We start from the raw sequence: 11957 nt of genomic DNA, 5'->3' as shown, positions 1-11957 counted from the left end.
GGTGGTGTCATACGAACTCTGGAACAAAACGAGCCACTTCGTCACGATCTTCTTCGTCAACTTCGTCTTCTTCGTCGAGCCCGCCCTCGCTTCCCTTCGCATCAGACATGGCAAACACTAGATCGCAGCGTGTATCGTCCACTCCACTTAGATCTACCACTCTTCCGTGTCCAACAATGTCTTTGGCAGCATCCTCCGTCTCGTTGCGTTTCGGGCTTTGATAGGAGGGGGTTGGAACGGATTCTTCCTGTTTGATCGGTTTGACGTGTATCTCCTGGCTGGCCTGACTTGTCTCCGAGGTGCTCTTTTCTTGCTTGACCTGCGGTTCTTGCTTGACACGCTTTTGGCGCCTTGAGGATGAGTTAGTGCCCTCTTGCTTGGCCTTCCGCTTCTGGTCTTCCTTGACCAGCGTCGAGTATTCGTCTGACCTCAGCGGCGTGATCGGCTCCTGCCGATCAACCACTTCTCTCGATGTCAGGACGACTAGCACCTTCAACTGCCCTGCTTGGTTATTCGAAAAGTGCCCCGATGCGAGCATGCTCGACGGCGTCGTGTACTTGCCGGTATTGGAAATGGTAACGATCTTTTTACCCGAGAAGGCTGAAGCATAAGAAAGAGCCCAGAGGTCTTTGTTGGCAGGGTCGATCGTGGGCGGAAGCGGACGGAGGTGATCAAACAGTGTTTCAGTAAATGAGGGCCAAGTAAGCAGATCTGCCTGGGAAAACTTGATCACCGTATCCTTAAGAGGCAGCACCGTCTCAGGGACCTCGACTGAGAGTCCGTTGAAGCACCTGGCCTCTAAGCTGACTAGCAGGAGGCTAATATGGACCCATTGATAGCCAGTACGATGCTTCGCAGGCTGTCTGGTGCTGCCTCTGGAGTCCTGGATAGCGCGACTGGCCGCTGATGCCACAGTCATGAACTGATGGTCGCTCGATACCTGGGACGGCGGTATGCGTGCTCGCGTGTTCGCCACCCCAGGGGCAGACACTTCGTTGGGAAGTAGTTGGGCGCGTCCAATGCCGATAGATGATACTGGTTTCGGTCTATCACGCAGCAGCCGACTTGCTGGGCTGGCTGGTCGCGGTGGAGAGTCCTCTACCTCGACCACCTCGTCATGTGGGCCTGGGAATGCTGGAGATTTTGACCTGGCCCGACGCTGGGATCGAAAGGGGTTGGCCAAGCCGCACCGGCCGCAATAGTTCGCGCCGACATATACGGTGGTGAAGAGGTCATAGTGTTTCTTTCCGGCTTGGATGCAATAGAGATGCTCATGAGGAATGTCTGGATGGCTCATTTTGCTTGAATAAAGAGAGCAGAGACTGTGACAGGAAGGGAGGAGAGCGAACTTCTCTTAAGATGAGCCTTAATATATGTCAAACAAAGCGAAGTTGTCTTCTGCTATGAGATGAAGAACGCTAGGCTCAGTTCAGCAGGTGATTGTGCTAGTCCGCTGCTAATCCGCAACGAAATAGCTGCGGTGGCTTCTCGCTGTCCTGGGGCGTTTGCTCATCGCCAGAATGGCAAGGACAATGCAACAAAGCCTACATACAGAGGAAGCTGGCTATGGGCATGGCGGTCGAGATTTCGACTCAACCCCGACTGGAGATCATTAGGCTGGAAAAACATCTTGACAATTCCGGGTTGCCATTAATTGGGCTTGCATTTTTCGTCTGTACAGCGTAGGCATTTGCTTGGTTTGGAGCACTGCATCTAGGGTAGGAAGCTGGGCGACTCCGCTCTGTTCGTCTTCGCGGTCGGCGGTCGCTGTCCGATTCCATGACAATGGGAAACGAGAACTGTTTGGTAAAAAAAAAAAAAAGGACGGGTCGCTCGTTCAGATCTGCCCGAAAATAATCAGTCACTTGGTCAAGTCTGGGCCCCGAGTATTACATTGTGAGCATCTATGTGCCAGCCAGTAATAGACGCCTCGTCTACGCTGCTTCTACTGTCACGTGGACTCCAGAAGATTAACGCGCGGTCCCGCTGCTAGTCCGCAATACATTTTTCATGCCGACTCGAAGTACCCGTGCCACGCCCCACTTTATTGGCCCTCGAAAAACTCGCACCAGCTAAAGCTGGTGCTGACTACCAAACTTTGAACACCACCAAAAGTTGAACACTTGCCCTACCACCGACATTAGAAGCGCTTCAGCAGCCGCACTTCGCGACCACTTTCGTAAATCTCAGCCCTGTCAAGCTTTCCAATGGCCTCCATTGTCTTGCAGTCTTTGCGGCCTCATTAAACCAACGCTTAAGTGCGTTCTTGGCCTTCGCTTCCATCCTGGCGATCACCTCCTCGCCTTGGTAACTTCGTCTTCTTCCTTACGCCGGACCATTGCACGGCCTTCCTGGACTGTAAGTACCCCTCCCGACTGCAGAACCTTGTTCTTCATGGCCCTCCGCTGTTTGGCTATTTTCTCTGCGTATCTAGTCCTTCCTAGGTCCTTTTTCGTCTGCAGGAGTTCGGCAACGTTGCTCAGAGAGCCCTGGATGAATCGGCTCATATTGTGAGCCAGATCCGCTAATTTCGTTGACTTCACCCAATCCGTTCTCTATGACCCTGGCAACCTTGTTGACTTGTCGGACTGTCAAAGGCGTGCTGAATGGTGAAGATTCTGGCCCAGAAGGCGGCGGAGTAGGCGTTTTTGACGTCACCATCCTACTACTTATAAGATCCAGCACTGGCTGGGGATAGAATGGCCAGATTCCTGTTTTCTTGAAAGCAGAGCGGATAGTGCTTGCTCTGAATGCTTTCTTTCGGACTTCTTGGATGCAGCCGAGGAACTCAACCTTTGTGATGTTGACCAACCCGTCACGGACCATGAGGTCCAGCGCTTTGGCGTGGTAGTGCTTCAACGGCTGGAACACCACCACATCTAGTGGCTGCAGTAGATGTGTCAGGTTTGGGGGCAAGCCGAAGGGAATGATGCCATGGGCATCACAGTACTCAATGAACTCCTTCGTATGGTGCGACCCATGCCGGTCCAAGATGAGAAGACGTTTCCTCCCTTTTCGGCACCCGTTAGTGTGCTTGTCAAAGTGTTGCACCCAGTCGAGACTGATCTCATCGTTCGTGTATCCACTGGGAGTAGGTCGAATGACAGTCTCTGGGTCGAGCTCCTGTTGATGATACCAGCTCGCCATGTGGTTCTGACCGGCGAGAATTATGAAAGCAGGGTAAAGCGCCCGGCGGCGGAGATTGCCTCAATGAGAGTTGCTGACTCCCGATTCTCGGGGACACTGAAGTAGTGAGACCTCTTTCGCTTTGTGACGATGAGTTGATCTTTCCCCACCCCGACTCGAAAGCCGGTTTCATCCATATTCCAGATATCATCGGGTTGGATACCTTCTCGTTCAAGAATCCTCTGCAGCCGCTAAAAATACTCCACGACCCGTTGCAAGTCCTCGGATGCTACTCTTTCGGCGCTCAAGGTCTTCTGGCGCTGCTTGCAGTACCCGTGGCGCTGGATGAATCGTGTGACCCAGTGAACGCCAACAGTAGGCGGGTCGCCCGATTTGGCTGCAGGGGCTTTGGCACGAAGGATTGCATTCGCGGGCATCCACAATGAACTCGGGTCGCACAGCAAGGTTGACAGCATCAAGGCGATCGACATATCTACAGACGGCACCCTCATCTGCAACCGAAAGCTTTCTGTTGTGCGCGATACGCGAGGATTTGTGATCTGACCTCTTGAGGCGATATCTCAGTGTTGTGTGTGCCACCTCATATTTCTTGGCCACAGAGCGAATTGAGTTCTGAGGAAAATCCCCTAGCATATTGAACAGCTTCTTCCAGACGTGATTCCATAGTTGGCTAGATTTGAGAGGTCGTGTGCGGCGCGAAAACGATGATTGAAGCCAGTAGGTGCCAAAGCGTTCAACTTTTGGTGGTGTTCAAAGTTTGGTAGTCAGCACCAGCTTTAGCTGGTGCGAGTTTTTCGAGGGCCAATAAAGTGGGGCGTGGCACGGGTACTCAAATGACTAGGGGGAAAAACGCCTAGACCTTAAAGAGATGGACAAGGGGTTTTGCAACAGTCCCCCCTATCGCCCACCGTAGTCCACTGGATCCCCGGTCATGCTGACATCCCAGGCAACGAGGAAGCTGATGCTCTGGCAAAAGCTGGAGCGTCTCTGCCAGAACCTGCTGACAACGCCCCGACGCTAGCGCACTTGCGAAAGATTGCCCGACAGCGGCCAAAGGAGGCTTTCAAGACCTGGTGGCAAGCCTTTGCACCCGAGCAGTACAAAAATCTGGATCTCACGGCAACGACTGGCTGCCCGCCAGAATTGGCGCTTTCTCGGGCCCTGCTCCATCATTTGCTTGCAGCAAGGACCCGCCATGGGGATTTTGCTGACTATCATGAAAGGTTCGATCACCAAGATGCGCGACTGACGTGCTCGTGTGGCCGACGAAAAGACCCAACGCATATCTTCTACTGCAGGAAGGTTGCGCCGTGGCTCCGTGTGAGGCTCGCGCCGTCGCCGCCCATGGCTATTAACCGCGCGATCGGCATTGACTTTGACAAGTTTGTCAAACTGGCGAAAGCAAGCTCCTTCTTTGGAGAAATCTGCCCACGCCATTAGACGACCATCGTTCCTTTCTCTTTCCCCATAATTTCCCTCCAAACTCCCCTCTCATATCTGTTGACCTCGAACGACGCTACGGTCTCGTGACCAAGTGTCCGCCGAGGCCATCGGGGGCTGCAAGGTCCCCACGACTTTTGCTGATCTAATTACGGCCAGCGTCTTCCCACTACGCCTGAACGTCCCGCGGACGGGCAACAGGCTTATCACGAGCGCCTTCGAGCCGATGAAATGCTGGATAGCGGGTGAAATATGTGATTTGTAGCATATAGAAATCCACTAGCTCAGCACGTCCTGTGCTCCCTCGCGGAGACCTGAGCGGCCAATGGCTGCTGGACGAAAAATACACTGAACTGAACTGAACTGAACTGAACTGAACCTCAGTCTGACTGCACATTGTCGCCCACGCAATGAATGCGCACCGCAGCTACTGACACCGGACACCACGAGAAGGTCTGCTGCTTCGTCCTACTGCTCTTTCAAGCAGCATCCAGTGTGCTCACTGGAGGCGATGGTGAAATGTTGGTTTCTTATACTTGTGATTTTGGGCTGAGTGACGATTTCGCCACCCAGGCAGCATAGATGACCTTGTCACCTAGAAGGTTCGAATCCATCACTAATATGGTATCACGAACTGCCTGCTGCCTGCTAGGCAGCATGGTGAATGAGCGTCCTGATCTTGACACTATCTAACTAACTATAGTTTGTCGAGCTGACATTACCCAAGAATCGGAAGATCTAGGAAATAATAGCTCCAGATGTTGATGCCGATTTTTGTTCCTCTCGTAACTGGCATACCTGCATGCGCAGTCCGAGTGTCACCAGATCCGTTGGCGTGCAGGTTGTTCCAGAAAATAGCATTGCCTCGACGAGGCTTAACGAGCAAGCCACGGCCACTGTTCGATCTGCTAAACTTCTCACCGTCGGCGTCTATGGGAACGCCCTCTACCTCGGGAAAGTATGTCTCGCCGCCGTCACAATCATCTTCAATATAGGCAAATATGCTTCCCAAACGATTGTTGGGCCGCGCTGGTATACCAGGAACCCCAGTTTCGTTGCGGGTATCTGGGAACCAGTCGTAGTGAATTTGTATTCTGTTTCCGCTTTCATACTTAACGACACGGATAGGTTCTGTCTCAACGTGTTGAACGTTACCCAGCAGTGATTTCATTCTTTGAGCGAGACATATATTGACTTGGTTTCGCCATGGCAACCTGGGGGCCGACAAGGTTGACTCGTTTTCGGACACAGGCTTGCCCCTTTCTTCGCTTTCGAAAATTCGAAAGCGATCGTGGCTTGAGAGATTGTCAGTGGTTTTTTATCTTTCGATTGCTGTAAGAATCACCTGAATTTCAAGAGATATTTAATCTCTGCATCCGAAAGGAAATTGTTGATGTACATAATGAATGGGTCGATGGACAAAATCTCAATAGTATAAGTGTGGGTCTGGCATTGAAAGGGTATGTTGCGAGACATGAAGTTAAGACAGCTTAGACTCCATGAGTCACCTAGTCCAGTGGTGCTTAAGAAGTCCTTCCCAAAGCTCAGCAAATTCGGTAGCATAGCAATCAGGGGCACTGCTATAGCGGCCCACATAAGGCGTGAGTCCTGCGAACCGGAAATATAAATTAGCAAGCGAGTAAAGAAGAAGAGTAATAGCGCCTGAATTGAGCACATACGAGACGATTGATCATAGCGAGTTCTGGGTAACGGGAAGCTGACTAGATGACACGGTAGAGTTGGCTTGACTTCGAAAGGCGACCGCAGCGATCGCAGCGCACGATGACAACAAATGTTCTTTTGCCAGGTTTCTCCACTGCCCGACCAGACTAGATAGGGAACGGACCCTTTTTGCCGCACGCTCGGCGCTACGAAGCTCGAGATCGGTGATAACAGCAATAGGTACACAGTGCCTGCCAGACACAATGCGACATATCCGGCTTGGTGAATACAAAGCCGATCCTAGGGCAGCATGGGGAACCCGCTGCAGTCATCCGATGCATGACCAATCCGCCACCCCACGGGCGTGCGAAGACGCGACACCTCAGCGAGCACATGCCGCATAAGTAACGCACCAAACCTCGGCAAGATTCCGCAGCGGATACGCCTCGGCCTTGGCCTTGGCTCGCAGGTCATGCGATATGCCCTCCTTCCAAAGCAGGATTTCTCGTCCAAGGTTAATGCACCTGTGGGTTCATGTCATCTAGGTCTTCCAAGTCTGGAGATTATCCCAGTTGACTTCCGAGATTGATAAAGACAGATTAAAATGTTAATCTACAAGAATTAGGCTTCCATTCTTCCAGCTTTCAATGCTCTCGAATTGCGTTTGGCGTGAGCTTGCCCAAGCATGGATCGTGTCCCAGTCCCTGCAAGTGTGAGGCGTGTCTGTTTTTAATATGATCTTGGAGCCGTCCAGCCTCCATTCCATGGGCGTGAGGTCAGCATGGCATTGGAGTGCTTGCCGAATGTGGTTGATACAATGGTCGACGTGGTCTCGAAACGACGGATCGTCGGGTCTGTCGAATATGTATCTGTAGTGATCAATGTCTATAGCTTGGCGGAGACGATTCTGCAACAGGGGGATTAGTTTTGCAATCCATATACGCAAACAACATAGAGAGCCCACGCACCAGGCAGTGGAGGGAGTGGTAAACTTCTAGTCCGCTGAGATAGAGGCCGCTCTCTGGCCACTTGAAAGTTGAAGCAGGTAAGTCAAGCTCCTCATAGGGCAGATCAATATTCAGTCCTGTGAAACAATGAGACGTGATGTTCTAGGGTTAGGGTAAGGTAGGGTTGCTGAGAAACAGACCTCGCAGTAGCTTATCCCACTCTTTGTCCAACTTTTGAGACGGCTTCCCGACATATTTGCTCCCATCCTGGTTTATGATAAAGTGGCCTTGTCCATCAATATCGACGCCTCCGAAAAACGGCTTCTTGATCAGGGTAATCTCGCTTGTGATCGCCTCTTGAAGTCTTCATTTAGCTATGTGGTCACCATTGCAGCGGGAATCGCTTCCTGTACTTGCCTAAGTCTGAAGCAAATCCGTTCTCATAGGATGATCTCGGGCCATGGCTTCGCTGAAGCAAGAAGAGTACCAGAAAAAGAATATTCACCGAAACGGAAAAAGCGATGAGCGTATAAAGAAGCCGGCGCTGCAACTTGTCTTTAGGCTGTGTCGGTACCTCGTCTTCGCTCAGAAAGCCTATTTTTTGGTCATCCTCCACTCCGTTCCTGCTTTCCTCTTCGGAAAAGCGAGCTGTAGACATGTTTTTCAAGTGCGAAAAACAACCTAGGCAACTCAGGATAGAATGCTGTTTCACACACATATATTTGAGATTATGACAGGACTAAGTTCACTCACATCGCCGGCCTCTGCTGTACAGCTACATTCAGACTAGCCCTACGCAAGGATTTGCGGCACGTGAGATGAGGTAAGGCGGTCAGCAGGCTACTGTACAGATTAATGTCATTTTTATTCTGCTTGATAAACTGACAGAGTTTTGCTTTAAGGCTTGAAGCTAACGAATGTATTAGTGACCCCGCAAAACCTGTCCTTCTCCAATTTATTGCCCCGAATTGAACTTGAACAAGTTCACATTAAGGGTATCTTCCATTTATATTATAAGAGTGGCCTTCACTTCACAAGATGTCCGACACGACATACGATAAGGTTCCAACGGCCGACTCCGAGTTCCGTCAAAACGCAGGAGACTGTCCTCATCAGGAGGAAATAAGCTCACCGGCACCTAAATCACCACTTCGTCGTCACTCCCTGGAAATCCTCTTAGCCGCAAATATTGCCGTCGCCCTCGTCCTTCTTATATGCTGGGGAGCATTTGTTCCCCCGCCAACAAACCTCAAATACGAGAGTGTTACACCTGACAATAAGTCGTATCCTTCAGGTCAGCTCACCTGGTCGCAGCACTTTGAGGCAATTCCTTGCGGGAAGTCTCCAGAGGAAGCTCAGGCCCGGGGGTGTCGTTTCGACATGCTCGCAACCGCATGGCTTCCTCCAAGATGCATTGACGACGAACTCGTTGATGAATTCATGAGTTTAGGAGACTGGGAATTCTACACAGAGATGCACGGAAGCATCAAGCACAGCTCATACGAACCAGAGATTTTAGGATCTTTCTCCAAGCCAAAGTCTATCTGGACGTCGAGAAGCTGGCATCACATGCACTGCCTTTACATGTGGAAGAAAGTTGTGCGTGCCTTGGTCAAAGGTACGCCGGTGGATGCAGAGACGGTCTCGGGGCCTCACACACACCACTGCATGAAAGCTATGGAGGAGGTAGTCTTCGGGCCGCATCGTGACCCGGATGAGATTGAAGTGTTTTTGGAAATTATTTACCCGCCATGCTGATCTTTTGTAACGGCAAAAGGGTGTTTTACTTAATACCCAAGCTAGTAAATTACAGAATCATATCGTTGTTTCGCTTTCACTTGTAGTTGTGCAGCTTTATCAGGCAGTCCATTCTATCCGTACGGGTTACAGTAGTAACGAGGATCAGGTATATCTCTACTCCGTCTGGAAGCTTTAATTAGATTACGAAAAAGCAAAACAACATTAAATGCACGAACGAACTATGGAGTACTCTGTATAACTTGCTGCGAAGGCCGAAAGAGGAAGGGGGTTTTCCCCTAAGCATTCCGGCTTTTCCCATCTGTATTCGTACAACTCCGGTGTTGAAGTTCTAAATGCCAAGCCGCACCACCGGCGCAAGATTAATAATAATGGCAATTGCTATAATAATACTCCGTCCGTCCGTACTTCGTACCGCATGCAAAGACGTAGTCGCACCCCGCGCATATACGAGAATGCAATGCAACACAGTCATCTTGTTCTACTAGTTAGCTTTGCAAGTTTGCCCTGTTAGGAAGCTAGAAAATCATGACAGTTTAGCCAACTGCAGGAGGACCCTACGCGGGGTAAAAGATGATATTCTGTTGCTTATTGGCGTGTTCAACACCCATAAATACAATATTACGTACATTAACCGGCTATATACTACCCCACGCATGTATTAGAATGCAATGTAACAGTCATTATTGTTCTACTAGTTAGCCACACACCCATCAACCTGTCATAACTACCACTTGCAGCAGCACTTGTTGGAGTGTTCACTTCACTTTGGCATGCCTGCATGGTGCAACAGGTGATATTACGTATATTTACTAGCTATTACTCTGTGCATATACGAGAATGCAATGTGACACATTTATCTTATTTTAGTAGCTGACTTCCTAAACTTGCCTTGTTAGGGAGCTAGAAAGCCAGGACAATTTAGCTTACTGGAGGATTATACGCGGGGTAAGAGCTACTGTTCTACGGATGTATTGCTTATTGGCATGCTTTACACGCATGCTTACATGCGATATTACGCATACTGACCGGCTATTACTTATTTTTAGAAAATGTAAGATGTACGGCAACGTTCGGTTTACCCTGCCAAGCACCATGCTTCTAGACATGCCAGGTGAGATTAGGCTGAGACGTGTTATGCGGATTAAATGTGGCAAAATGCTGAGACTGATATCAACACTCCCATAGGGGGTAGGGCTTTTAGTGATGCGCTGAGACAATTTCACCTACTATACGGAGTAATAATTGTCGGTACTTCGCGATTCCAAACACAGCAAGGTCGTGACAGGGGTTCCTGATCGAGGCCCGTAGATTTTGAACTGCATACACCCTCGAATCGAGTGTGAAGAAGCCCATTTACAGCCCGGTTCGCATTGGAGCCTCAACCGGTATTGCGGCCCCCCTCTGATGCTTTCCAGCTCTTGCATTTTTCCCAGGTTCATTGCCTTCAGTTACCGGACCCGATTTCGAACACGGCAGCTCAAATTGATTATCCATGGTAAGGACATTAATCGTAATTCTTCCTTATACATATGTTCTAATCCTTATCGTCTTTAGGCGTTAAGAGCTAATCCTGCATTACTACTGGTACCAATGAGCATGCTGCTCTTGAGTGCCTTGAGATGCTGGCAGTTTATGTCGGAGAATAGCGTCAAATGGGCTTCGATGTTTTCCCGCTCTCCCAACTCCATTCTCGACCTAGCTTCGTATCGCTGTGAGAGCAGCTACAGCGTGGAGATTTTATCGATCGACCCTCTCGTTATATATCTTAATAACTTCCTTAACGATGCAGAAATTCGACATCTACTGAACTTGGGGTATGATCTCTACAAACTCGACGCTATTTGTGTACGGGAGAAGCTAATGTTGCCAAACAGCAATGGCAGATTCGGCCAGTCTAGAGTCAACTACAACAGTGAAGACCACGTGAATCTAACAGTCCGCCGCTCACAGACCGCTTTAGACCAGTGCTAATGCGCCTCTAGAGTGTAAGTGACGCAGTATTTTTGAACTCGGGGTGATGCTAACAAGAATCCAGCCTGTAAGTAACCTTTGGCAGCTAACTGACAGTCTCTACACAAACGATGCTAGCCCTTTACCTCTATAGCAAGTAGGTGGTAACCACCGCCCGCTCAACACCTTACTACCGTGGCACTAACAATATGTTAGGGAGTAAGTCTCTCCCAAGAGAAAACAGAGTGCTTATCTTCAGACACTCACGCGTTTACTCTTATCAGCCTGTGAGTGTGCACTTATTCCGTTCCCAAGACTTAATATAGGTGCTGATAGGGATTTTAAAGAGTGTGAGTTTTGACCAGCAGTATATTGTTACCTGATACACAATCTGAACTCACGTACTCGTGTTACTCTGCATTAGGCCGTAAGTAGTGCTCATAGTTTTGGGAGTTTGCAACTATGCATCTGGACGAAGACTAATTTGGCTTCAGCCCGTAAGTAGATCGGACGAGTCATATGCTACTTTGTATAGTTGCTAATGTTCCTGTTACACTCCAGCCTGTGAGTAATTCGTTGAGCGCTATTCTATAATTGCCCATAAGAATATTAACAATTTGTTTCAGCCTGTAAGTAATTTTGTACTAGGCTGGATAATGGTCGTACACAGATGCTAAGTATCCGGCCGAATCTTAGTCTGTAAGTTCGTTCATATTTCACTACAGGCATCCAAAGCAGGTACTAATATTAATCTAATCAGCCCGTAAGTGATGTTATCCATGCACTTAAGCCCTGCTACTAGCATGCTTGGTAACATGTTGAATAGAAAGTAAGCTATTGCTGGAGCGCCAGATTCATGGCAGAGTCAAAGTTAATATGAAGTAGGAGTATGAGCCAGACTATTAGATACGTAGTCTATAATGATGAATGGAGGAATAAAGTTGGATCTTGTCTGTACTACTGGGGTGGGAAACTGACCTCGGCTAGGTTTTTGATCCCAGAAGGGTTTTCCCTAGTCCTTGTGTGAATACAGAGGTCTGAGCTTTTAAT

The 11957-nt window shown here is 49.4% G+C and overlaps 3 protein-coding genes across 3 annotated transcripts; 1 reads left to right on the top strand and 2 right to left on the bottom strand.

Moving 5' to 3' along the window:
- Window positions 1-7: 7 nt before the first annotated feature.
- HRG_01345 (uncharacterized protein) lies at window positions 8-538 on the bottom strand (the record flags this gene model as incomplete). The annotated part of the gene is made up of 1 exon (XM_044859816.1): window positions 8-538. One exon carries the CDS (start codon window positions 536-538, stop codon window positions 8-10), a length of 531 nt encoding a protein of 176 aa, XP_044726216.1.
- A 1892-nt stretch (window positions 539-2430) lies between these two features.
- Window positions 2431-3147, bottom strand: HRG_01344 (DDE superfamily endonuclease domain-containing protein; the record flags this gene model as incomplete). Its single annotated transcript, XM_044859815.1, has 1 exon — window positions 2431-3147. One exon carries the CDS (start codon window positions 3145-3147, stop codon window positions 2431-2433), a length of 717 nt encoding a protein of 238 aa, XP_044726215.1.
- A 5087-nt stretch (window positions 3148-8234) lies between these two features.
- Window positions 8235-8954, top strand: HRG_01343 (uncharacterized protein; the record flags this gene model as incomplete). Its single annotated transcript, XM_044859814.1, has 1 exon — window positions 8235-8954. One exon carries the CDS (start codon window positions 8235-8237, stop codon window positions 8952-8954), a length of 720 nt encoding a protein of 239 aa, XP_044726214.1.
- Window positions 8955-11957: the final 3003 nt, after the last annotated feature.

This window comes from Hirsutella rhossiliensis (assembly GCF_020360975.1).
Source record: "Hirsutella rhossiliensis strain HR02 chromosome Unknown scaffold00001, whole genome shotgun sequence".
Lineage (NCBI taxonomy): Eukaryota > Fungi > Ascomycota > Sordariomycetes > Hypocreales > Ophiocordycipitaceae > Hirsutella > Hirsutella rhossiliensis.
This window is presented reverse-complemented; position numbering and strand designations above follow the sequence as displayed.